General features: G+C 43.2%; 4 protein-coding genes across 4 annotated transcripts; 2 read left to right on the forward strand and 2 right to left on the reverse strand.

Moving 5' to 3' along the window:
* Window positions 1-617: 617 nt before the first annotated feature.
* On the forward strand, window positions 618-4977 carry eif3m (eukaryotic translation initiation factor 3, subunit M). The gene is made up of 11 exons (XM_068756893.1): window positions 618-738; window positions 1146-1278; window positions 1631-1769; window positions 2009-2132; window positions 2236-2330; window positions 2470-2553; window positions 2639-2738; window positions 3080-3161; window positions 3554-3697; window positions 4309-4369; window positions 4736-4977. The coding sequence occupies exons 1-11, from the start codon at window positions 697-699 to the stop codon at window positions 4854-4856; spliced, it is 1125 nt and encodes a 374-aa protein (XP_068612994.1). The 5' UTR covers window positions 618-696; the 3' UTR covers window positions 4857-4977.
* Window positions 4978-14520: 9543 nt separating this feature from the next.
* Window positions 14521-18555, reverse strand: rhoua (ras homolog family member Ua). The gene is made up of 4 exons (XM_068752019.1): window positions 18261-18555; window positions 17968-18026; window positions 17082-17270; window positions 14521-16576 (listed from the first exon to the last, which is right to left on the reverse strand). The coding sequence occupies exons 1-4, from the start codon at window positions 18553-18555 to the stop codon at window positions 16295-16297; spliced, it is 825 nt and encodes a 274-aa protein (XP_068608120.1). The 3' UTR covers window positions 14521-16294.
* Window positions 18556-19756: 1201 nt separating this feature from the next.
* pdcd2 (programmed cell death 2) lies at window positions 19757-23351 on the forward strand. The gene is made up of 8 exons (XM_068751906.1): window positions 19757-20006; window positions 20362-20470; window positions 20596-20652; window positions 20799-20987; window positions 21075-21215; window positions 21331-21431; window positions 21510-21623; window positions 22178-23351. Exons 1-8 carry the CDS (start codon window positions 19827-19829, stop codon window positions 22421-22423), a joined length of 1137 nt encoding a protein of 378 aa, XP_068608007.1. The 5' UTR covers window positions 19757-19826; the 3' UTR covers window positions 22424-23351.
* A 496-nt stretch (window positions 23352-23847) lies between these two features.
* Window positions 23848-25452, reverse strand: LOC137907735 (TATA-box-binding protein-like). The gene is made up of 6 exons (XM_068752129.1): window positions 25391-25452; window positions 25208-25295; window positions 24697-24788; window positions 24394-24561; window positions 24205-24299; window positions 23848-23924 (listed from the first exon to the last, which is right to left on the reverse strand). The coding sequence occupies exons 1-6, from the start codon at window positions 25450-25452 to the stop codon at window positions 23848-23850; spliced, it is 582 nt and encodes a 193-aa protein (XP_068608230.1).
* Window positions 25453-26791: the final 1339 nt, after the last annotated feature.

A 26791-nucleotide genomic window follows, 5' to 3' on the forward strand; every position in this document is an offset into this window, starting at 1 on the left:
ATTTTTCTTTCAGCTTGTCCCGTCAGGGGTCGCCACAGCAAATCAACTTCCTCCACTTCACCCTGTCTCTGTTTAAACAATGCATTATATCGTTTGGAATTTCTGTTAGACAGATTTAGTTTTATTATTGAGCTGGTGAAGGATCCAAAGGGCACGGTGAATTTAGAAAGTTGATTTGCTATGGCACCCCCTGACGGGACAAGCCGATAATTAAGTGCATGAGTTGTCTGAATTTTAATTGTTCAATCTCCTAAATTTTTATTTAATGGTGCATAGTCACCTTAATCACCACTTCCGGTTTGCCATGACCCCCCCCCCCTTACATAAAGTTGTATCAAAATTTAACTCAACCTTTGGATATATCATGTCTAGAAAGAGACAAAACACAAACCACCGCCTGCTCTTAATAACTGAGATTAAAAATCACACCCAAACCTTCAAATCGTTGCGCTTCATGGGGTGAATATTTTATTTTATTAGCAATTACACATGGTTGTGATAACGTTAAGTAGAGAGACTATATCATCAGTCATGGGACGTTCTGACCTGCCCTTACCCACTTTGCAGATTAGGATACTGCGCCTTTAACTATTTGACCCGGAAGTGTAAGAGTTTCGTCGCCTTTTCTTTTCCGCTCAGGTCCTAGCAGCGGTGAGAGCGTGGATATTATCATCTGGTGTCACTAAATCATCTAAAATGAGCGTCCCGGCGTTTATTGACATTACGGAAGACGATCAGGTACCGCATATCAACGAAAACTCGCTTTTGTTTTTGTCTCCTGTGAATCTGTCGATAAATGGAGGCTGCGTATCCAGATAAATGATGCTAGTCTAACAACGCTAACGTACGCGCTGATGGTTAGCATCACGCTTATTATGTGAGCTATAAAAGTACAATGACTTTATTTCGTTCAAATATTTTTATTGCCAGTCCAATATTAAATCTTTATTTGTATTTAAAGCTCACTATATTGACGACTCGCGCTTTGACAACAATTATTATAGAATGTTTCAAATCTAAAAGCATGGCCTTACCCTAACCCCAGCTTTATGTTATTGACAAAACTACACTCAACATACTGCGTGTTGTGTGACTCAGTACTCTGCCCTTTTAGTTGACTGTTGATTTACTGTGCACCTCCACAGGCCTCGGAGCTGAGAGCCTATATCAAATCCAAAGGTGCTGAAATATCAGAAGAAAACTCCGAAGCTGGACTTCATGTAGATCTGGCTCAGATCATCGAAGCATGCGACGTCTGCCTCAAGGATGATGATAAAGGTAGGCGACAGTGAAGGCACCGCCAAGTCCTGCCCGTGGCTGCTTTTATTTAATGTAACATGTTGACGGCGACATGGGTCGACGGTTTAACCTGTGCTACTAAGAATATTATATTTTAACACATTACATTCTTTATGACTGATAAATTAACCCAGTGTTATTCCCGTAATCCAGCATTCGTAGAAACCTAGAACCGGATCTGCTGAATTCAGAAGCGTTTTTACATTTGTCATTAAGTATTCTCAATGAGCCTGTTGAACTCTACCTTAAGCAAAGTGTGTTTATGGTGTATGCAGCGGTTAACCAGATGCACATCCACTTCTAATGGCCTTCTCTCTGTATGTGTTTTCAGATGTAGAGAGTGTTATGAACAGCATTGTGTCTCTGCTGTTGATCCTGGAGACAGAGAAGCAGGAGGCTCTTATCGAAAGTCTCTGCGAGAAACTGGTGAAGTTTCGCGAAGGAGAGAGACCCTCCCTCAGGATGCAGCTGTGAGTTTTCCAACCTTTTTCTATTTGATCAAGTCACAGCAGAACATCTTTGCTTCCTAATCAAGTATACCAATCCCAATCTGTGGGATTGGTATACTTATTTTGATGATTATCAACTTTGAGACTGGTCTCAATCTTGAGTCGGATTGCTGTTAGAACAGACATAAAAGCAGCCGCATTACTATGTGAAAGCAAATGACAGTTCTCTGAAATGTTTTGCTCTTGTCTTAATGAGGCAGGCTGAGTAACCTGTTCCACGGCATGGATGAGAACGCTCCGGTGAGGTATACGGTCTTTTGTGGCCTCATTAAGGTGGCAGCAACTTGTAATGCCATCGCTTTCATCCCCACAGATCTTGATCAGGTATGTCCTCGCCATGATTAACAAGTATAACAATAGACATTCCCAGTAAAACATTGTGTATTTCATGCTTTTGTTAATGATATATATTTATGATGCATATTAGGTGCGCAAGTGGATTATTGATTGGAACCTGAACACAGAGAAGAAGCACACACTCTTGAGGCTGGTGTATGAAGCCTTGGTCGATTGCAAAAAAGGGTAGCTACAAATATTGTATTGAGTTTACATAACGCCATACATGATATCAAATACCTGCACGTTCACTTTTGGTACTTGGAACTTCAACATTTGTGAGTTTCTGTGTTTCTTTAATTACATTTCTGGTCACGCTTCACAGTGAAGCTGCAGCTAAAGTGATGGTTGAGCTGCTGGGGAGTTACACAGAAGACAACGCCTCTCAAGCGCGTGTTGATGCACACAGGTAAACTTGGAGACTTTTGTTTTACCTCATTGGAGCCTCGGTATTACACTCATCCCTACGTACAAACATGTCCCCCCTTCTACAGATGTATTGTCCGTGCGCTCAAAGATCCAAACACTTTCCTGATCGACCATCTGCTAACCCTGAAACCTGTTCGCTTCCTGGAAGGAGAGCTCATCCACGATGTAAGTGTTGAAGTATATGCAGGTAAATGTCCATGTTGAATAAAGTCAGCTGGACTTGTAGGACTTCTTCAGTTCTGAATGTCTGGTGGGAAGTCCCAGATATTTGACCTCTCTCTCAAACCCTGTCTACTTTGGTCAAATGTTCATTGTGGTCTTCATTATACATTACAGTACGTTGTTGGTGATTTGCTGACCCATCAATTTATTAAACATAATGTATTCTCTGTTCATCTGCCTAATAATCTTTATTTTGAATGTAATCATTATGACAACTTTCAGCCTTCATCAACGCCCAGATTACCGAGCAGTTTTTGACTCTTCTCTTTTTCACTCTTTTCCAGCTGTTGACAATCTTTGTGAGCGGGAAACTAGCTGCATACGTCAAATTTTACCAGAATAACAAAGACTTCATTGATTCTCTTGGTAAGTAACTTTATAGATGCATCACTTTTGCGGCATTAGTTGGATCACGTTTACAAATGACAAATGTTTTTTTCTGAGTTGAGACCTTAATGCCGTACAAACATATATTGCAAAAACAACCAAATTCTGAAAGTAGAATCCTCAGCATCTCTTTAATATGTGTGCTGTGCTCTGCTTACATCGTGCAGGAATGTGTGTGTCAGCAGTATTTCCTTTTTGTCACTGTTAAAGGCTTAGCTGCACATACAAATATGCAGGGTGAACCACACTGTTGTCTGTTTTGATGGGTGGATTCCCTGACTGCATGCTCCTTGATGTAGAAACACTCGCAGAGCCGAGAGTCATAGGTTGGGACTGCTTTGTGCTTGATGATCCTGTGTGTTGCTCTCCAGGCCTGTCCCATGAGCAAAACACGTCCAAGATGCGCCTGCTGACATTCATGGGCATGGCAGTGGAGTTCAAGGAGATTTCCTTCGACACCATGCAGCAGGAGCTGCAGATCGAAGCTGAGGACGTTGAGGCTTTTGTCATTGATGGTACAATCACTTCACCTCATATCAGCCTTCGCTGTCCACATTTATTAAATGTTCATGTCTGATTAACAGGATGACGTGGCGATTTAACTGTAGTTACTGAAGGCAGCAGGAATAAGTGAATGCTGGGCGATCTAGTAGCGCTGGTGTTAAATTGACCAGCATAAAATGCCCTGTTGTGATTGGTCCAGACTTCACACATTTTAATCTTGTCATTATCATTTTTAATCAAGGGGATCAACAGGTTGTTGTTATGGTGAATTTATAATTTTTAATCAAGGGGATCAACAGGTTGTTGTTATGGTGAATTTATAATTACTGGTAAATTCTGATCACTAAGATTGGCCAGTTGTCTAAGTGGGCGGGCCCAGGTGCTGAGATTTGCCTTCTTCATAGGCAGGAGTAATAGCTTCTTGCTAAGGAAAATGGCATGCAACCAAGAATAGCACTTTAACTTTTTTTGTGAGTGGGATTAGGTTCACCTCCAGTTTCATTTTCCCGGGGTAAAGCATTCTGAAGGTTCTTGTGTCAGTAGAATTTTTATAGGTTTCTGTCAAAGCTTATTTTTCTCTTCATTCTTTTCACGGCTGTTTTTTTCTTCCTTTCCTTTCCAGCTGTTCGTACGAAGATGGTGTACTGCAAAATTGACCAGACGCAGCGAAAAGTTGTTGTGAGGTAGGTGCTGTCACCAGTTATATACGGGACAGTAACATTCTCACGGGGGCTCAAAGTAAATATCTGCATTAATGGCACATATAGGCTCATCTCTACTGTGTTGGGGATGATTATAACTTTATCTTCGGTACATTTCCTATTTGTATTATTTTACTCTGCTTGTGATTAATGTGGATCCTCCTGTTCCGTCCAGCATTCCCTTCAAAGAAACCTCTTTTCTCCATTTTGGGCCACATTTCCAGATAACTGCCGGATTGAGGCGATGTCATGTCAGGAATTGTAATTCTGGCTTTTATTTCACGTGGAAAATGTGGGATGTGTGACTTTGCCATTTTTTAACGTTCTCTGTTATCTGCTCTGATTCAGCCACAGTACGCACCGCACCTTTGGCAAGCAGCAGTGGCAGCAGCTGCACGACAGCCTCACCTCCTGGAAGGCCAACCTGGTAACCGTCAAGACCAGCCTGCAAGCCCTGTCGCCTGCATAATTCCACCCTAACCCCACTGGCTTGACTGCCTGACCCTCCATTCCTTTCTGCTTTCCATCTCCTCAGAATGAAATGATCAGTTGCTACATTTTCATCAAATAAAATGACTACACCCCCGCTCCCTTGTGTTTGCCTTTTTCTTGTTGAAGAGAAAATATATATTTTTTTTTTAAATTAATGATGGTTAAGAAATTTCACAAAAACAGGAAGTCCTACCGCACACGGAGAACTTGAAATTGATAGATGCCAAATTTTGTACAAGAGTCAGAAGCTTTACTTTGCCGGTATTGATGAATAAATCTAAGAGTTGTATTTTCAGAGCGGCTCCAGTTGCTTTATCTCTCCATAAAGCCATGCGGTGACTTTAATGGGGGGCTCGTCCACTTTCAGGGTTCGACATCTGGCTTTAGTTAAACGACAGCATGCCAGCATTATTTAGATGAGCGATGGCTTTAGGTGAGAAATGGCCTGCAGTGAAAGGGTCAGATGTCGGGGAACACGAGGTGACCATGGTGACGTGAACGCAGGATGACCCTGTATGCTGAGGTCGGGGCTGTATTACCGTAGCAACAACACTTGCGGCATCGCCTGACCGGCTGCTGCTACAAATTGGAAACTGCAGACCGGGTTAAGAGGAAGCGTTCCGCTGTCGTCGGCGTGAGTCACTGTCTGATGAGTCTGAAAACGTGGAAAACAGGGAGTTCTAAATTCCAGTTTTTACATTCACCTTTGCCCACTGAAGTATCACATATCCAAACAGAAATATGTTCCCAGGCACCGGCAGAGAGCATCAGGAGGTGTGCTCCAATGATATATGGCCAAAGCATCATGTGTGGAAGGGGTCTGTTGGAGTTCTCTCCCTCTGGGGCTGTGATGAAATCAGCACAAACTGACAAAGTGCAGACTACTGACGTTGAACTCTCAGGATACACACCCTCACCACACAGTGCTTTCGCACTGACTAATAAAACCCCAGCTCAACCTTTGTACCCCCCCCCCCCCCCCTCCCGCTTTACAATAAGTCACAGCCTGATCATCCCAGCCCTACTGCCTAAATGTTTAAGCTTGAATTACAAGCCCATTACATTCATGTTAAACACAGTGTGTTCTTTCTCCTATCCTATCAGAGGTCTGCAGAGGCTCACTGATCACTTCTGTCCAGTTGTCCATGGGGAGCAGCATCTCTGACTCTTATCAGTGGGTGTAAATCACAAAACACATTCTCAAGAGCATAGCCTCATCACAGCCACCCGCAAGGTGGAGCTCGGGGCTGATTACAAACCAATGTGACCAAGGCTTATAACGAAATGTTTGCAAAGCCAGACGTCTTGGCTTCCATCTTTCAGCATATGCTCCTTTTTTTCAGCACACAAGCAACTCCTTAGCTTCTTTTGGACAGCGATTTCTCATTCTGCTTGTATCTAATTTGTCTCGGTGGCTTTGAGCAGCTGTTTTGCGGAGAGTTCCTCAACTCAGATGTCTCGCATGTTGCCCATGCTGTAGTTTGTTTATCTGGTGAAAATGTGAAAATCAAGGTACCGGTAGTCCTGTATTGTTCGGTGATGAAAAGCAAAATGAATCGATATTACATTTGGAAACTTCTCTTCTGTCCATGAAGATCAGGTTATCTGCAGCTGTAACCTTGTAGTTGTACTTTGTATACTTAAGTTCAAGTTGGAATTGCTCTCCACTGCATTTCAGAGGAATATAAGACTACCTTTTAATTCAGTAGCAGCTGTTTGGCATGAGAACATATTATGTGCTCCAAAAAGTTCTTGTTCTATTTAGCTTTCAAACTTTCCAAAAGGCAGATATCAGGTGTCTTTGAGGGTTTTGACATTCCCACCACACAGAATTTCCACTCTAAACGTATGAGAGGGTTTAATTTAAATAAACACTGAATTCCCACAGTCAAAATAATCTGATAGTCAAACAGAAATTAAAGCAACAGTAAAAATAAATAAATATCAGGTCTTTCCCCTATAGCCATAATCCACAATGTTTTACACAAATCTTAACGAATGCAGAAGTTCCCCGGCAGCAAGACAATATAAATCACTAAAACGCTGATGCAGCAGTGTGTGTGCTGTAAAGCGTGACTATCTTCTATTTAGATAAAGCTTAAAACATCTTGTTTAAATAGGATTACGTGCGGATTCCAGCAGATGGCAGCAGAACATTTTGACCACTTCTTGTATTCCCTTGAGGCAAATAGAGGCATCATTGTGTTTCGGGAAGAGTCCTCATCCAAAGCCAATGACTTCACTGAACAAGGACTCGATGCTATACGCTCACTGAAGACACAATGTGTATTCTTTTAGTTTAAATTCTCCATAGAGGTCAGAAAGTTCCCATCGGCCTCAAGGCCTCTCTGTCCTGCCCTGGCAGTAGTTGCTAGACAGCCCAGATAGCTGCTCGGCTCCCTGAGGGATCGTTGCTGCTGCAGGAACAATAGAAAGCAATAGAGGAAACACACCCTGTCCTTGGAAGCTAAAAATGTCATCACACACACCAGAATACACACATTTAACAGGATGTTTTTGGTTCCTATCTGTAGTTTAGCCACTCCTGTAATGTGAATGCATATGATGAGTGCATGCAAACATTGTCTGTTAGACTTCTGTCAGTAGAGATGAAAATAGAAACCCAAGCCTACTAGGATTTGTGTCTGTGTGAACGTGACAGTTTTAATCTTGGCTGTTAAAGGAATAGGAACTAAACTTTTGTCCAGTTCTGGACTAGACTGCTGTATTAATAAAAAAAGGCGGGCTCTTTCTCCACTAGCCAATGAACTCAGGGATCTCAGTTGCAAAGCCTCATTCAGCTATTGGATCAGCTGTTAGCTATAAAAAATGTTTTCTCATAAATTAAGGCCCCTGTAGGTTCCTGTCTGATATTTCCCTCTACTTACTATAAAAAATCTTTCTAAAAGGTTACTATGGATCTCAATGGTGGCCTTGTCCAGCTGCGGGTGTGTTGGGGGAGTTGCTTGTGTTCAGACTCTAAAACTTGATGGCTTTGGAACAGAACCGCAGGAGTCCAACGAGGACTGGCCTGCAATTGTACATATAGAACCGTGTGTGTGTGTGTGTGTGTGTGTGTGTAGGAAAATGATATACCCTCTAGCCAACGTCTTATATAGAACGCACAACCAAAATATCAAGTTGTACTTAGACACTGCAAGTATTCATCAAACTCCCTTCAATGTTAATCATCATCTTCATATTACAGAAGGGGGAGGGGACATGGCACTACTTATAGAAAGATGGGATCATGTATAATCAGCATCATTCAAATCATGGAAAATAATATATTTACCAATTTATAAACACATGATTCAGAATCCAGGGAGTAGATTTCCAGAGTCAAGGAATTAGCATTTATTTCTTAATTTAACATGAGGTAGATCCCAGTAAAGCGACTTCACCATGGAGCCAACAATAAAGTCCACTGGAGTGTGAATGTGTGTGTGTGAATGGGTGAATGTGAGATTAAATATTGGATGTAAATGTATCAGCTGCACACATAATAATAATTACAGTCCGATCCATGTAAGTATAACCTTATGTTAGCTGAGTCACTTCTATAAGGTAGCAGACGTCATGCCCGGGGTAAAGAACTGTTATTGCAGGATTACCGCCACAGTCCCGTCTGTAAAGTTGACTCCTGGACGACCTTATGGACATCGCTCCAGAGCATCAGCAGGACTCTTCAACCCCCCACTGCTGACACACACAGAGGACGAAGAAGATGTCACAGTCAGCTGTTGTGTTGCTGCTAGGATGTGCCAGCATGTCAGTTCCAGACACATCCTGTGTGTGTGTGTGTGTGTGTGTGTGTTTCACCAGCTATCATGGTAGATAGAAAAACAGGAACATTTTCACATCCTTTGTTCTTCTTCTCCGCGTCCCTTTCACCTTTCTTCTGCCACTCTTTCCATGATTCTTGTCCTCTCACTGACACTTCCTGCCACATCTTTGCTTCCTCTCTTCTTTACTTCCTTCTTTTATTTGTCATACCGCCGCTTTGCCCTGGAACATTTTCCCCTGTCTTCCTCGCTGATCACTTTGTCTTGTCTTCACTTTCCTGCTATTCTTGTTTCTTATCAAAAGATGGTGCACATGGTTTGATTCCAGCTCCTGATTATTCTGTCAACAAGTTTCATTAAACAGTGTGGCTGTGACAAAAGTAGTGTGAATTTGGTGAAATATTTATTTTAGATTTATCCACATGGGTTTTATTACATTAAACACTGTTTGAGTCATACACATTTTTTCAAGCATCCAGTTCACAACATGGAAAATAAATAATATATTGTCAATCATAAAGAACGAGATCTTCATGCTACAAAACATTTGACTCAATCACCATAAAAATGATGTTTGTAGGCCCTCACAGGCTGAAGGGTAGCGTGGTTCAAGGACTAAGGACGGATCATGTCAGCAGCCGAAATGTAAAAATAGATACAAGATCATCTGATCATTTCATATCATGGGTTTTTATGAGTGGGAGAGTGTTACCGGCAGATTGAAAGAGAAATAAACTACCACTCGCTAAGAGAAAAGGATTTTAGGTTGCAACCTTACCTCTTCGGACAATTACCTCAACAGAACTGTGCTTTCTCTTTGTGACATTAGTGGCTGTTTAAAATACAGCGATCACAAGAAAGAAAATATAAGCTGTTGTTGCATGTGTGTGTGTGTTGTTAGCGCTCTCAGTGCAGCATGTCCTCATTTGAACATTTCCCTGGAGCACACTGAGGACTTCTACCACGAGGATTCATGCATGCAGCCATGCATGCAGCCATGCATCACATGCATCGGCATAAAGAGAGAGTTTATTGTTGTCAAAATGACTCGGAATGAGACGCTAATAAGCCTAACTACACTACAAGAGAAAGCTAAAAAAAATAAAAAATACTAGGAATAGATTTTATGGCTCTTCTTTAATAGATCTTGTGATTGAAGAACTCATACTTGTCTCCACAGCTGACTCATCTTGTGACCGGGTTGGAAGCCACTGCTGACAGAAGGCCTGTGGACTATATATGGCACAGATCCTAAAAACAAACGTCAAATATATCTTGACTGAATCCACTGCTGTTCATCAATGAGCTAGAAAACTAGTTTATTCCATTTTGAGATTCATTTACAGGGTGACAATGTAACTCACCAGGAATTTTGACTAATTTCAGTGATCAATATACTGTATGTGCTCCTTAAGGATTAACCCTCTAATCCTCTAATCCAATCAAGACATAATTTGAAAGATAACTGTTTATTGGTGGAGATGATTTGTTATAATTAGCCTGTCAGAAAGTCTTCGCATGCTTATGATCTGGGGGGAGATTGTGATTGAATGGCCGTGAGAGCAAGGTAACGCCCCCATGGCATGGTACAGTGGTGGCGGTGGCTGATGGCTCTGCTCAGGGTGAAGAAAAACTGGTGAATCAGTAATGACTTTTACTTTTGTGCTCATTCCTCCTTACAAACATTTGATTTTAGCTGTAACTGTCATCAACTTTCTCACAATGTGCTGTTTTTCACATTGTAATTATATCACAACAAGTAACATATAGTTATCTTTTGGTTACAAAAAGCCTCAGATTAATTGGGAAATTAATCTAAGATCGTATCCTGCCTGATGAACACCCCGCTCCCACCCCCTCCCCGACCATTCGACTGACTGAAACAGACACAGAAGTAACTGACATGCGATGACAGCATGCTTGCACATGTTGTCATTCTATCTCCAGCCTCTCCCTTTTTCTCATGAAGATAAAGATTCACATGTTTCATCGAACCATCAGACCTAAAATATAATAAGTCTAACTGTTGAAGACCTTCAAGGAGCTTCTGTCCTCCAGCACAGAGATTCATTGAGGCAACGTCTTTGAGCTCTGGACAGCTGAAAGTGGGCCTCTCTCTCTCTCTCTCTCCATCTTTCTATCCCCCTCTCTTTCACTCTATCCTTCTCTCTATCCTCATTTGCTATCCTCTCTCTCTCTCTCTCACTCTGTCCTCTCTCCTTCCACACTTTCTCTCCTTACTTACTCCCTCTTTCTCCCCCGCCCCCAAGCTCACACTGTTGAGAAAAGGACAAAGGTTCTGGCTACAAGCCTCGTCACTGGGACTAAGTGCAAGTGTGCGTGTGTGTGTGTGTGTGTGTGTGTGTGTGTGTGTGTGTGTGTGTGTCAGCTGGTTACATCTGGTTTCAGAGGCCACAGAGGGAGGCTGCCTTCTCCCACCTCTCAGTATCAGTTACTAAACCTTGTTTCCCAGAAGAGAGAGAGAGAGAGAGAGCATAATCCCACAGGGAGAATACACAAATTAAATTATTACAACAAACAACAAGAATAGATTTTTGACAAATGTTTAACAATTAAACTGATCAGTTGATTATAAACCTGATGAGTGCGTAGCGACGAGCCTTTAGTCCTCCTCAGTCCTCTTATTCTTCATCTAACTGATCTTCTTCAATTTCCCAGTTCAGATTATCCCCAGAGCTGTTCCTTCTTCAGTCACCACCAAAATGTAAAGGATTGTTCACTCAAATAATTAAAATTAGATGGATAAATCATGACTCCTCGTGTATTCTCCTATCATGTCTGTATAACTTAATGTTATAACAATGCACCATATTGACATATATATTGTATGGTATACAGTAATTCAGTATGGCATATGTGCAGTATTAACATATAACCTATCAAAGCGTAGCACAATAATAAAGAGTTAGAATGATAACTGGATTTTGTGCATGAGAAGCTTTTCCAGGATTCTGCTATTTCACATGGATGCTGACTATAATGGAACATCTAATCCACTTTCATGACCGTATTATTCTTATTCATTACAACCATTTTTATTGCTACAGCTGCAAAGTCCAACCTTTGCTTGGTTTCACAAAGACGGATTAGAACCAAGGACCTCCTTGCTGTGCACAGGGCTACCTACTACTCCACCCTTCTGACTGAATTCACAGTCAAATTGGTGCGACAGATTTTATTCTCATTATCTACATAATAATAAAAAAATATGTTGCGCATCGTCAGTCATTCCTGGAATATTTTCCCAAACAGATTCGCTGTAATTCGTGTCAGTCCAGTCCACTTTCAGCCCATCCAACAACAACCGTTTACTCAACGACACAGACTGTATCCATAATGAAAACCACATTCATTGTTTCCCCAGACAGAATTATACCAGCCGCCCTCCCTCGCCCAACCACCCACCCCCCCCTCGATGTGCACACACTTCCTCCAGCGCCAGAGACATGCCACTAACCAAATATCACATGACAGCCTTCAAAATAAAGCTGTTGCATAACCATGAAGGCCTGGGAGCAGCGAGTCTGTTTACAATGATCTAGTCTGAAGTTGGTTGACGTTCTGTTGGTGTGTGCGTGTGTGTGTGTGTGTGTGTGTGGGTGTGTGCGTGTGTGTGTTCGCATGTCCCTGAACAGTGCCCTCTGTCCTGGTGTGCATCAGCTGCGCACGGCATGGTTGTTGCATTTGGTTATTACAAAGCACACTGTCGCATTCCAAAACATTACCTCAACCACAATAACGGCAAGAAAACACACACACACACACACATGCACCTACACACGCACACGCACACACACACACACACACACACACATTCAAGTTGGAGTCCAGACAACCAAGAAAAACTGCGTCCTCAGGCATGTTTCAGCTGAATAATGATACTGGGTTTTATTACAAGTCCCTTACAATGTGCAGACACAGAAATATGCAAACATGATACAGACAAACTCCATTTTGTATCTGTATTACAGTCCCAGTGTCACTGAGAGCCGAGACAAACACAGCCTTCATTGTACTAAATATTAATCATTTCTCAGGGTGTAAAACTTCTGCTCAAACACATCTTACTCTGATAAATGTCTTCAGTTAGAAATGACTTCAGCATGTTCCGGTTGCAGCCGCGTGCTCTCTGTTTCTACATGCAGGAAACTGGAAAAGGGAAGGGTGACTTTGGCTTGGTTTTCATAAGAGATGAGCTCAGGTGTGCTTTAGGGGTACCAGCCTCTATAAAACGTTCAACCTGAAGAATGAAGCTTCTGTCTGTTAACCCCCCCCCCCCCCCCCCCCCCCCCAGGCTGTCTGCTTTAGTCTGAATGGGACGCTCCTGTATAATCAACAGTTGAGTATGTGTGGGTATTTAAGTAATGTCTAAAATGTCTGAAATCCTATTCCCTATAATCTGAGGCCATTCAAAAATAGAACCGGTTTGATTTTGTATCCAGACTCAGACTGCTTTGGATCGCTGCATATCTCTCAGTGAGATTATCCACACACACACACAATGTGAAGTGCAAATGACCTTTCTTCAACTCAATTTACGCCGTCTGAAAACCTATTATAACGTCACACATTCATTCTGCACCTGTCCCAAAGCTTTCTGCCCGACCTTCAACAAATACTGACTCCGTTAATTGTTCACTTTCTGAGCCCCATCTGTTCGACATCACAAAGCTGCTCATCATTCGTTCAGGACACGCTGGATCAACCGGTCCATTTTGGCCCCGGAGAAGCAGCTTCATATGAATTCAAGTGAGACTTTAGCCTCGTTAGCCCCAGCCTGTTTGTGTTCTTGTTCTGCCCTACGAGCTGGCGGCGGTGGCGGTGGCGGTGGCGCCAGCAACGACACCGATCTGTCTGCAAAACAGTGCAAGTCAGTAGCACAGGAAGAGGATGTGAAGATTTGACATCTGTGATTCACAACGGGGAGTTTAAAAAAACCATCTGGTATCAGTTAGCAGCTTACTCAAGGAATAAGACAATCAAAGGAAAAGACTTCAAAGTGGAGCGACAGCGTCATGTCCCGGAGGTCCCTGCCTTCTGAGCAGACAATGGCATCAGCCGCCAAATACCAGGAATGCTGACTCATCTTTATGTCTCCCTTATTTCACTGTTTGCAAAGATGTAGACCGTCGACAGTAGACCAACACTAACCACTGCAGAGTGTAGGACTCTAAACTTTACGTGTTTGTCTAAACTGCCCTTCAGTGTAAACAAACCCAAGGCAGCGAATAGAAGGGTTTTCTTTTGCGACTCTATTGCCAGACGCCGTCGTACAAATTTAGAAAGGAGAAGTAGCATATCCATTGAGGGGACTGAACTCACTCTGTAAGCGACAGACAGTGACCTGACAGAGGAAACACAAGACATCGTCAAGGTATGCGTGACCTTTACCCCACTTAAATCCACTATCAGCCAAGACTGCACACAAACAGCAAGACAAGCAACTTATTGTGCCTTTTCCCCCCGGCCAGAAACAATACATTTACTGAGCAAAACATGGACACGCTGAAACGATTTTCAGCTCCAGTGACACCGTCTTCAAATCAACATGAACGTTGGTTGAATGAGCAGATTGCTCTTAGGAACACGCGACACACACGTGTTTTCATACAGCCTGCAGAAGGATTGTCTGTTTGGGGGATGCAATTAAGTTTTTTCAGAGTGTGTGGCAGAAATGCTTCAAAGAAACTAGAAAATGAATTGATTAAGTGCAGGAAATAGTATAGTATAGGAAAAAAAAAAAAAAAAGAATTGATTGAGTGAATCATTAATGGGATATGATTGTACAAACCCTCTGGCAGATTTAAAAAAAAGAAATACTGCATGAAACTGTGATAACTGTTTGTTAAGCTTTAATTTCAGTTGTTTGAATGAACAGAAATGTTTTTCTAGACATATTTGTCTCGACCTATTTCCTTGATTGTACAGTTATACCGGTACTTGACTGGATTTCAAGGCACACCGCAGCTCGCTCCGTTTACACCCAGCTGACATTGAACTGCACATTCGAAAGACGTGATCCCAGGGAACATAATGGATGAGGAAATCTGCTCACTTTGGTTTTCCCCCTGCACTTAAAGGAGGATTTACTATAAAACCCTCCAGAAGCGGGTTGTTGTTGACACAAACAGGGTGAAAATATTTAATGTGAATTACTCGCTGAAGCAACTATGTATTATTTGTCAAATGAAATACTGTGAGGTAATTAAAGTTAAACATCGAGTGCTCTAATGACATCAAGAAATTTTAACCTTGTCTATAACTTATGTTATAAACCTATACCTATACTATAGTGGTTATGTCATAGTTTAGATTGGGCCAAATAAATGTAAGAGGTTTCTGTCTGATCAATGTGAATGATTATGTAGTAACTAATGGCAGATCTGTTTTAGATCATTACAGACTGCACACTGGGTGCAGCCTTTTTCCTTCTGCTGCATTGACTTGAACACAAAAAGCTTTTCAGATGAGCTTTAGAGACTGTAAATAGCTGCAGTGTTCTTGTTTGAGTAACTTTAATTTACAAAGGAAGGTGTGGCAGCTGAACTGAGCCACAAGGCCACGAGATGCACCATTGTTTTGGAAGAACCATGCTTTCTTTTTATCATGTCGGGTTATTTTTTTCATATATACTAAGATATAAATTAATATTGAAAAGAATAATCTATGCCCATGTGGTAGGTTTTATTTTATTTTCATTAAACCTCACTTATAATAAGAAGGTCTTATTTTTTGATTAAGGCAAGATTGACTTTTTTACTTCCCAGGGCATTAGAATGAATTCTCTTCCAATTAAGATATTTTATCCTGACGTTCATTAAATGCTTTATTGTGGATCAAACATTAGTGGCTATGTAGATAGGACAAAATAAAAAGTTAACCATGAGACCATGTGCATACGCTGTACCATAGTAAATTGTGAAAGTGACCAGGAAGAATAATTAGCTGCTCAATAAAATATACTACAACATAATGAAAATAAGTTTAAAAAAAAAAGATTAACCAAGAAAGGGACTTGTTTGACTAAACTTTCACTTAAATTATGTCCAGTGGATCAATCCGAAAAGTATTTATGTAGAATTCAGATGTAGTTGTACTTGTACTAAGTCACTTAGTAACAAGGACACTGTGGAGGCCCAAGCGCCACATTGATCCACATGAATGTATAATACCAGAATGCTGGAATAAAAACTAGTCCAACATCTGTGTTTATCACATTATGTCTTGTTCACTCTGGTGGTCGCCTCATTGATTCATCTACCATGAAGAAGGTCTTCCTTTAGTGGGCTCATATTGGAGGCGGGTAGAGGCTCAATGGAGGTTGAAAAAAATAACCTTGGAAGAAGTTTTGTAATTTCAGAGCAGGTTCTACCAGAACCAAGCTGTACTCAGTAGTAAATATCCTCCATGATGAGACTAAAACTCTTGACGGTCTTACTTTGGTTCCAAGCCACAGTCCAGTCGAGGTACTGCTCAACATCTGGGCTCCATTAGAGAGTCGCCCTCACTGAAAGCGAGTCCAGTCAGAATCCAAACCCAGCTGAATCCAGAACAGGATAGAGTCCTCAAAGGATCAAACCTTGAGGTCCAAACTGAGTGCAGGTCTGCTCTAGGCCACACAGCAGTACCTTTTCCACCATGACTTGGACAGACTCTTCATCTTGTCCGGCGCCTGCCTTTGCTTTTGTCGTTTCTGTTTCCCTCTCGGGTGCTTATGAGCGCTGCAGTTCTGAAGGCTGGCCAGAATGGCCGTGTCAAAGACCTCTTTCAAATTCTTTTGGGTCAGCGACGAACATTCAACATAGGCCACAGCTCCAATCTCCATTGCACAGTCCTGGGCATCTGTTGGATCCACGGGTCTCTCCCGGTATTTAGCCAGGTCAATGAGAACCTAAAGGAGCGAGACAGTACATATGTTCTAGGAGGTGGTCAAAAGAAACGGGACAGGAAACGAATCATTTTAGAAGCAACCTGCAGACGTTCTGTGACTCCAAACTTGCTACCCCAGAATTAAGGAGGAGCTGTCACTCTGTTGAGGCTTCTGTTACTGGAACATTTGAATTGAACTGGACTTTTCCTATTTGAAATGTCACACTGCTGATTACATTTTGAGGTGCTTGAGGCAATAATGTAATAATTTTTTCTGTGCCTGTCAAACTAAAAAGACCCAGGCAAGGGAAAAGTCATGATGTTCAACGACTATGTGCAATTTGATCCCGATCCAGATTATAATCTGGATCACAATCTGGGTATGAGAGATTGAAATATGTGTCTGGAGAGGGCAATATGTATTTGTGGGTAGAATAACACTGATTCAGAGTCGTTACAGGAAAAGAAACAGCTAGATGTATGTGTGGATAGATGTGTGAGTGCTGCACGGAATACAGTTCCTCCACCTTGACATCTTCCCGGAGATCACACTGCGTCCCGACGAGGACAAGTGGAGCAAAGGGGGTGTGCCTCCGGATTTCTGGAACCCACTTCTCGGGAACGTTCTGGAACGAGGCCGGACTGACAACACTGAAGCAGAGCAGAAACACATCTGCGCTGGTGTAACACAGGGGCCGCAGCTTGTCAAACTCGTCCTGCAGCGGTGGACGGAGAGCAGGACAGGAGAGAAGAGAAGAGCGAGGACAAAGGCAGCAATTTAGCAAGAAGTACAGAATATCTGAGCAAACACGTCACATCCTATCGATACTAAAACTCCTGGTGCTACTGAGGGCCTGTCTGTTTTTAATGACAGATGATTCACTTTGAAGATTTGACTAGTTTCTCCTCCCTGACTTTCCTGCTCTCGCCTTCATCTCCCACTCTTTTCCTTCCTCTGCCTGTGATCCTCCTTTTCATTCTGTCATCATATCTGGAAGCACATGGACACAGAGAAACAGCCGTTGACGCAATGTGGAGGGGGAATGACACACCGGAGAGTTGCAGAGAGTGATTAGTCTAAATTCTGTTTGTTCCTGTTTCATACTTTCCATGTAGATCTATAGTCAGGGGAGGATCACTGCATTTGCCGGATGGCCTCACTTTATGGATCTGTTTCTTTACACGTTAAGTAAATGGCACGTGATCCTGGAAACGCAACACGTTTCACATTTAGGAGGAAAGAAGTTGCAAAAGTGAAGCAAAAATCTCCCAGATCCACTGCAACACAATATTTAACCGCGTCTTGCAGACCAGCAAACAAACAATTGGTGGCAATTCTTCTTCAACCCACATTGACACAGATAATTATCAAAGAGTGTGTGCGTGTGCGCGCGTGCGTGTGTGATCACTGACCTGTCCGGCTGTGTCGCAGAGCTGTAGTTTAACTGGCTGACTGTCCACTGACACCACCGCTGTACACGAGACACACAAACACGCCGTGAGACAATCACTGACTGATACTCTATAATCATCATCATCATCATCATCATCATCATCTTCTTCATCATCAGCGCTCGATCCACACAAGCCGATGACAGCAGCTGGTCCACCTGTAATTAAACACTAATAAAATGGCACCACGTGGTCCTCCTGCTGCGCCTTTCATCCGGATGTATTAATAATAATTACATTTAACTTGTTGATACCTGAGAAGTTGTCGAACGCCGTGGGGACGTACTCCGTGGGGTACCCGTTGGTGGTGTAGCTGACCACCAGGCTGGTTTTCCCCACGGCTCCGTCTCCCACCAACACGCACTTCACCCGCTGCTCTGCGGACGCGCCTCCCGTCGGTCCCGTCCCGGAGCGCCGCCGCGTCCTGCCGGAGCCCCTGTCCCGGCTCCGGAGCCTCCTCGGCGGCACGGGCGGAGCGGGGGACACCGGCGCCGGCTTGTAGCGTCCGTCGCCCCGCGGAGGCATCTGGGACAGGGTGGAGGGCGACATAAAACCTGGAGGAACCCCCCCCTGCCCCCCGCCGGGCAGGACACTAACAGCCCCGCTTCGGCGCAGTCTCCGCCTGGTCCATTCTGACTTTGTCTTATCGCTGCTTCCTTTTAGTTTCCATGTTTAAATGACGAAAAAGTTTAAACTTGGTTCCACCGCACCCGGAACCAGACCGGGTCCATTTGGAGCGCCGTTCCTCACCGAAATATCAAAAACGGTCCACATTCAGTTCGGGTCTGCGGATTGTTAGTCTGTGTCCAGCCGGCCAATGGACAGACGGGCCCGTCCAAAACCCCCGCAGATGACATCACAGTGTGTGTGTGTGCGCGCGCGCGCGCGTTCGTGTATGCGCGTGGGTTGCTCCAGACAGACTATACACACATGAGGGGAAATTAATAATAACGACAACAACAATAATAACCTCGAGAAAACTCATTAATCAATCTTATTGTTGATGGCACTTGAGTTGTGGGGTACACCTCGGACGTGTCGCCAGGGCATGGTGGGGTCACCACCGGTCACACACTACTGAAAATTGGGAATAATCAATTTACCTAAATTGTATGTTCTTGGAGGAGGGAGAAAACCCACGAGGGCTCGGGGAGAACACGTAAACTCCACACAGATGGGATTCGAACCCAGTATCTTCTTGCTGTGAGGCGACAGCGCCACCTAAAGGATCATATTTTAAAATACAGCAGCGATCAACTGGATAGATTAGCCACATCTCAATAACATGTCAACAGCATGAAGGTGGAAAGATTTCATTTTCATTTATCCTAAACTATGGATATGCTTTGAATGAAATGTCTCTATCTGGAAAAAATAACATTTACTGCATAACTATTAAAAACATGTATCGCAGCAAAGTATACAAAAACAATTATGTTAAAGAAAAGGTCCTCAGGAAATTAAAAAATAGTAATAAGTAAATTAATAATACACCATACCACAGATTATTGACAACTAGTGGACATAATAAAAAAAAACACGCATAAAACCTCATTTGAAATAATCAAAGAGAAATCTTTGTTTTAAGTTTCAGACAAGCGGCTCAATAGGATTGTTCGCCGTCCAGAAATCCATCTGAGTCATTGCAGCATTAAGTTCGGGGCTGCGGAACCAAACACCAAGAGAAAAACGACCACGTTTTCCGCACGGACACTATTCTGCGCTGCACCGCCCCGTGTTCAAGTGTTTTGTTGCGACAGTTTGGAAACGCTTCTTCTGGGTCGGCGTCTCCGCGACGTCTCTGGACCGCTGACGGGACCATGTCCTCCCCGGAGCTGGTTCTGGGCTTCCTGGAGGATGCGCCGCCATGGCGGCTTTTGTCCCCGCAGTTCCCCAGTAAAGTCGGGGGGAAGCCGGCGTGGCTTCGACAGAGAGGCCTGCCCTCGTTCCACGGCCTGGAGTGCGGCGTGTGCCGCCTGCCGATGGCTTTCCTGCTGCAGGTTGGTGCTCTATGGAAGGCGAGACGAGACCCAGTCCAGAGATCAGGAATCCATTATCCACGTCTTATCCTGGACTCCTGGACTTTAAAACGTAGCGCCGTCTTCAGATGCAGAAGTTTAAAGGGGGACCCCCCACACACACACACACACACACACACGCACACACACACACACATACATATTCTCTAATTAGGAAAATCTACTAACGTGACTTCTTCTAAACTGTGTTTATCATTGGAGATCCGTTCTAGACACTATAAATCTAGGTAGGGTAAATTGATATGGAGGTCTGGGGTTAGATCAGCTCTGAATTCTTAATCTATATATTCAGTCTATACTTTATGATCCTTTTCAGGTATACGCCCCAATTTCTGGTCAGGATAGAAGTTTCCACCGGACCCTCTTCCTGTTTTGCTGCAAACGTCCTGAGTGTTACGCGTCTGGCGACGGCCGCTGTATGAAAGGTAGCCATTACTGCTGCTCGAACGTCTTTCTCCGGACAGAACGGACGGCTCGGTTCAATTTTAGCTCCATTTTATTTATTTATTTTATTCTACTCACTTGTGTTTTCTCTCCTCCGTCCTTTCAGTTTTCAGAAGTCAACTACCGAGGAAGAATGAATTCTACCCGTACGACCCTCCACCAGGTATGTGTATTGATACGGTATTGATTGATGTGATAGGGGAGATTCGACGGTTGATTATTCGGATTTAGTCGTGGTTGTGAAACGTCACGGGAGACCTGCAGATAAAGTGATTTGTGCGCCGACTGCTTTGCCTTCATGTGTTTCAGAGGAGGAGCCCCCCAGCGACTCTGAACCAGACCCCGGTGTGTTGCCCGTCTCTGGAGTTAAACTGTGTTGGGTGTGTGGTTGTCCTGGCAACAAAGCTTGCTCTCGCTGTCATACTGTTACCTACTGTGGAAAGCACCACCAGACTCTCCACTGGAAACAGACGCACAGGAAGGAGTGCTGCAGCCCAGGTGCGTTACACGTTCCGTTAATAACAAGACACTTATTTGCCATCTTTGCGCTCAGCAGCCAAAATGTCTATTTTTTTGTTTATCTAGAGGCGTCCATTGTCACGTCTTCACCCTTCCTGTTTCCCGAGTCTGAGCTTGTCACTGAGCCTGAAGAGGAGGAGGTGGATGAGAATGACACAAAGGAGGCTGAGGAAGACGAGGGTGTCGAATGTCCTTCCCTGGCGGAACGTAAGCGTTCAATCACGTCAGAAAGCTGGATGCGTGCGTTTAGCAGTGCTGCTAACTGTTTTTGTCTTCACGTTGTTTATTTCTTTAGCCCTTAATGCGGACTTTGTATTCTCAGCGCTGGCAGACACGGACCTCGAGGAGATGGCGCTGCACGAGACTGAAGACAGAAAAGTCTTCCAGCGATTCAAAAAGAAGGTTGCTCCAGAGCCACACCAGGTAAAAAAAAAAAAAAAAAAAACGATTTCTGGAATGAACACAGTCTCTGTCCGTCTCATGGCGTGTCACTTTGTGCAGGTTGTGCGTTACAGTCGAGGAGGCTCTCCTTTGTGGGTCTCTTCTCAGCACATCCCATCAGATAAGGATATCCCACCATGCACCTGTGGCTCCAAGAGGACCTTTGAGTTTCAGGTAGTCCCTGTCTCCTAAATGCTACGTAATCGGATTACAAAAAAGTCAGAAAGACGAATTCCCTCCAAATGGAACGCTAGTAAAAATCCCAATCTCCTTTTTGACTCGGCAAAGCATTCATATAAAACTGTTTAGGGGTGACACAGTGATAAGCAATGCTCACAGCAAGAAGGTCACGGGTTCGACTCCGACTTGCAGCCGTTCTGTGAGGAGTTTGCATGTTCTCCCCGTGTCTGCGTGGGTTCTCTCCGGGTTCTCCGGCTTCCTCCCACCACCAAAGACATGCAACTTGGGTGAATTGGTTACGCTAAATTGCTCATAGGTGTGTGTGTGTGTGTGAATGATTGTCTGTCTGTGTGTGGCCCTGTGATGAACTGGCGGCTTGTCCAGGGTGTACCTGGCCTCTCACCCGTTTGCTGCTGGGACAGGCTCCAGCACGACCCGCGACCCGATAACGGAGAAAGCATTTCGCAAGATTAACCGAGATTTGGGATTAGACGTGAAGCTTGTATGTGCCGGAGAGTTGTACATGTATTAATCATGTGTGTCTGCAGGCGATGCCCCAGCTGCTCAACAGTCTTCATGTGGACTCAAGAGGGGCCAGTATTGACTGGGGGACACTGGCCATCTACACTTGCTCTGCCAGCTGTAACGATGATGACCAGTACTGCCCCGAGTTCGTCTGGAAGCAGGACTTCAGCCCAGATCAACAAACGCAGATCAAACCTGCATCAAATATGCTGCTGGTGCCGGACGCTGATGCATGTGACACGTCACCAGTTAATGATCTAGATGAATAATCTGCGAATAATGACTCTCATTACATTTAGCTTTGTTCAATGTTCATTGGTTTTGATCAGTACATACAGTACAGTGGGTGATTCTGATTATTACATTCTACCGGGTTGCATTGGACGATCGAATTCCAAAACCAGTGGGCTTTTCTTGGGGAGGGGAGCGATGGTTGAGGTCTTAAAGCAGGAACAATGCTGTGGCTGAGGGGATTCAAAAGAACAAAGCAACAGGTGCTTTGAAGAGGCCCAAAGCCATCTCACCTGTGATGCTATATAATGCATGTTATTGCAACCATTTGTCCTTCTGTCCATCAGTTAGCAAGATAACTCAAAAGGTTCTGGACATGTCCAAACCGTTTAAAGTCTGGTCTCTGACCTTGCCCCAAAACGTCTAACCTTCACCGTCCCTTTTATTGTCTCGTTTCTAATCATATCAAACCTGATCGCTCCCAAGGAGCTTCTCAATGTCCCACTTCTTCTTAGCTAACCTCTTTTCCTGTATACACTTCTGCACTTCCTGGTTCCACCACCAGTCCTCTCCATCTGTCCCCTGATCACCTTAGCTGTCTTCTGGAAGCCTCTCTTGTCCACCCAGAGCCTCTCACCTCTTCCCTGAAAGCCACACAACACTCTTCGTGCTTCAGCCTCCACCACTTTGTCCTCTGCCTTGGTCCTCTTCATCTTCTTCACCACCAGAGTCATCTTACACACCACCAGCCTATGCTGGTTGGCTACACTCTCTCCTACCATGACCTTACAGTCACCAACCTCCTTTAAACTGCCCGTCCATGCCCCATTGAGGTCTTGCTCCAATTACGACTCTCACTGCTGTTCATATATTAGTACATATGAACTTGCCATTTTTTTAAAACAAATTTTGTCACAATTATCTGATCTCACTGGAAAATCTGTAACTATTAAATTTCTTGTTCCACTCCTCCTGAATCTTCTTTAAAATTCTGGCTCAGTCTTTAAAGCTCTTTGTTCCACAAAAACATTCTCCTGCTGATTCATTTGGCAACAGTATTTTTTATTATTATTTTTTAATTTTCAAGTATAAAATATACTTTGAAGAAATGGGTTAAAATATGCTACAATAAAAATGCTACTATAAAAGAAAACATGGTGGACTTAATGCATACATCATCTGCTGTCGCATTGAATCTCTTAGTACTAGTGAAGCAATGGAGTAGGGGTCAACCATTTATTTCCTTCAAATTTTTGTTCTGGCTGATTTTTAGTATCAAGAATCCAAACAAAGAGAAGCAGAGTCAGCCTGCTTCCCTAGTCTATCATCTCTCCTTTTTACATTTCTTTACAGTCTTATGTCCAACAATGTTAAGAACAACAGAAAAAAAATTCATGAATAATAAAAAATAAAAAGAATAGAAAGAAAAAGAGATCAGTTGGGGATAAAGGAGTTGCAGGATCTATTTTTTTCGAAAACCTTTCAGAATGGGGTAGATGTTTTCAAATGCCTCGTAAATCTCTGCTGTCTTTCTGGCACCTTCAAAACAAACACATGATTCATTACTAATCAGATCAATCCTTAATCACCCTCCTCAGGTTGGCTGTGAGCTTGCAAATGTTTTAAGTACAACAACGGCAGCTACAATAAGAATTAACAAATCAATTTATCCTTCACGGTTGTCATGACGACACATGGTAACTTCGATCATTTTCTAAACCGCAAAGGACTCAGAGCACATTTCTGCCAGTGTCATAACCCTGGATGTAGCACACAGGCTAATGTCGCCATGACGATGCTTTATTCAGTGTTGTCTTACCTGTGAGCACAACTTTCCCGGAGCAAAAGATGATCAGAACAATTTTCGGTTGGACCATTCTGTAATAAAGTCCTGGAAAAAGTTCAGGTTCATAGCTGAAAAAGAAAAATCATATGAATGATTACATTGATTTGAAAACGGCACAAATGGATGGACGATCAATTCAGCCACTCCACAAACGTAACTTACCTGCAGAACCAATGATGTGTGAGGGCCAATCCCTCCAGCCGAATGGGGAATTTCACATCAGAGCTTCCCACCATGTTCCGAATTTTGAAGTCCAGGAACTTTGCAGGAAAACCGAGCTTCTGCACCACACGGGCAAATTTTCTGGCAGCTAACCTCGACTGCTCCTCACTAGGAAAAAGGTGGGGCAGATTACAGGATACAAAGAAAATGAATGAAAAGAGATACCGACAACATTTTACTGAGAGTCAGGACAAGATCAGCATTCCGACTAGACACTAGGCCTGTAAAAGAGCTGTATCTGACCTCTTGGCACCAGTGCAGACCATCTTCCCAGTTCTGAAAATTAAAGCAGTGGTCCTGGGTTCTTGTATCCTCATAATGACGGCTGAAAAACGCTAGAAAATTGAGAAAACAGTCAAATTATAGTGATGACCGTTACGCAAGGAGGCTTCTTTCTGTTTACTTCTAGTATTTTAAAAGCTGGTGATAAGGGTGAGTGCTCTGATGATTTCCTATTGTGATACTGGATTATATATTACTATCAATATTTAAAGTGTACATATCAGAGTATTTTATTAAATGCTGTTTCATTTTAAATTCCAATCATGCCCCCCCCCCCCCCCCAACTGGCACATTGATACTGAATTAAGTAATTTATTCTCTTTCTGTTTTTTTAATCAAAAGTAACAACATCTTACTCCACTCGTCTCTTCAGATAACAACAAAATGAACTTTAACCTTAAGCCGGACTGATAGCAGCATAAAATATCAATGTGTTGACAACAAAGCTGAAAGTAATAAACGACAATCTCACCTTTGGGTTGTACTCAACATTCCTAGCTGTCAGAGCGATGGTCTTCAGGTCCAGTTCACAGCCCAAATTTATCGTAGATACTATGTTCCTGATAATCGTAGAGGAGGCAAGAGAAGCCGTTCAGGTTGTCGGCCAAAGCCAAGTAGAAATGGAAGTCGTGTGTTGTATGGAAATGAAACTTACTGTAACTTTGGTACAATTACAGAGCTCTCTGAGGCTGGTGTGGCTGGTGTGATGGGGGTCATTGGGTTTTGTGGGGTGTTGTAGAGTGGGGCGTTCCACGGCAGTGCTGTGGTTGTTACTGCCGGGGAATGGAAGAGCTGAGGGGTCTGCCCCGATGTACCGGGAAGGCCTGCAGAACAAAGAGAGCTGCTTTTTAAATTAACGTTTCAGTGTAACTTTGACAGTAATTATAAAGTTCAATGTAAATACAACTTGGAGAAAGTACCAAATCTGGGGCGATGAGATTATTGCCGTATGATCAAATCTCATACTATCGAGAAAGGACGGAGTGGAAGATGACAGTTAGTTGTACCTGTGTTTGCCTGTTGTGCAAGTTGTTGCTGCTGTAGCTGGAGCTGCTGTTGCAGCTGCTGCAGCCTCTGCTGTTCCATGAACATTAACCAACTATTGAGGTCCTGGATGGGCTGCGGTGTAAAAGGCACGCCGCCATATTGCATCACGGGAGTGTACGGATTCATGGTTCCTGCACAAGGACACGCACACACAAATAAAATTCACTTGCACAATTTTGGTAGCAACTGTAACCAACTGACACTTCACCCACATCGCCTGTGTGAATGTAGTGAGCGAGTGAATGTCGGTGGTGGTCAGGAGGACTGATGGCTCGGATTGGCAGCCTCGCCCCTGCCATCTTACCAAGTATGGAGTGAATGAATAATGCACATGCAATGTAAAGCGTCTTTGAGTATCTAGAAAAGCGCTATATAAATCACTGCATGAGTCATCTCAGCAGTTTTGTAAACGTAAACGTTAAGGAGCGTTTTATATATGTTTATATTTCACTGTACTCAAGAAATACCACAGACCTTATAAGTTATGTCATCATGGGGACATTGTTTTACTCTGATTTGCGGCTTGAAAATAAACCACTACATATCATTTTTAGCATTTGGAATCTGCTTATCTTCAGTATTTTATTATTTTAAAATGCAATCTCCCTCGCCTGCAAAAAATAAATGGATGCATGTGAGGAGATTGCGATCGTCTTGTCTACAGCCACTTATTCACCTTTCAGGTCACAAAGCAAGATTAGCATACACAAGATTTGCACTAATGGTCGATCCAGATCAATTTGAACCTTCACAGAGACATAAAATTATTTTTGGTGATGGAATTTACATGATATCAGCTCATTTTTGTCCTGTCTCTTGGCCATCCTCTCCATTGAACTTTACCATCATCCATAAATGCAGCACAAACGTGTATTAGCACGATAAAGCGACACAGAAATATGAAGCAGCCTTACCTCAGAGTTCCAGTGGATTTCTGTTGCAAGCTATGGATACTTAGCTATATACGTTTAGCTTGTCTTTGAAGCACCGTTTGCTTTCATCAGGTGGA

The sequence above is a fragment of the Brachionichthys hirsutus genome, chromosome 1 (assembly GCF_040956055.1).
Source record: "Brachionichthys hirsutus isolate HB-005 chromosome 1, CSIRO-AGI_Bhir_v1, whole genome shotgun sequence".
NCBI lineage: Eukaryota > Metazoa > Chordata > Actinopteri > Lophiiformes > Brachionichthyidae > Brachionichthys > Brachionichthys hirsutus.

Excerpts from the sequence above, each read along its gene's own strand:
- LOC137907735 (XM_068752129.1), bottom strand. The coding sequence starts at position 25,452 with ATGACCCCCATCACACCAGCCACACCAGCCTCAGAGAGCTCTGTAATT. Across the intron at positions 24,789-25,207 it reads ATGTTGAGTACAACCCAAAG|CGTTTTTCAGCCGTCATTAT; the intron begins GTGAGATTGTCG and ends TCAATTTTCTAG. Across the intron at positions 24,300-24,393 it reads ACACATCATTGGTTCTGCAG|CTATGAACCTGAACTTTTTC; the intron begins GTAAGTTACGTT and ends TTTCTTTTTCAG.
- pdcd2 (XM_068751906.1), top strand. The coding sequence starts at position 19,827 with ATGTCCTCCCCGGAGCTGGTTCTGGGCTTCCTGGAGGATGCGCCGCCA. Across the intron at positions 20,988-21,074 it reads GAAGGAGTGCTGCAGCCCAG|AGGCGTCCATTGTCACGTCT; the intron begins GTGCGTTACACG and ends TTGTTTATCTAG. Across the intron at positions 21,216-21,330 it reads ATGTCCTTCCCTGGCGGAAC|CGCTGGCAGACACGGACCTC; the intron begins GTAAGCGTTCAA and ends TTGTATTCTCAG.
- eif3m (XM_068756893.1), top strand. The coding sequence starts at position 697 with ATGAGCGTCCCGGCGTTTATTGACATTACGGAAGACGATCAG. Across the intron at positions 2,133-2,235 it reads TCCCCACAGATCTTGATCAG|GTGCGCAAGTGGATTATTGA; the intron begins GTATGTCCTCGC and ends GATGCATATTAG. Across the intron at positions 3,162-3,553 it reads AGACTTCATTGATTCTCTTG|GCCTGTCCCATGAGCAAAAC; the intron begins GTAAGTAACTTT and ends GTTGCTCTCCAG.
- rhoua (XM_068752019.1), bottom strand. The coding sequence starts at position 18,555 with ATGTCGCCCTCCACCCTGTCCCAGATGCCTCCGCGGGGCGACGGACGC. Across the intron at positions 18,027-18,260 it reads GGCGTTCGACAACTTCTCAG|CGGTGGTGTCAGTGGACAGT; the intron begins GTATCAACAAGT and ends TCTCGTGTACAG. Across the intron at positions 16,577-17,081 it reads ATCTCCGGGAAGATGTCAAG|GTTCTCATTGACCTGGCTAA; the intron begins GTGGAGGAACTG and ends TCGCTCCTTTAG.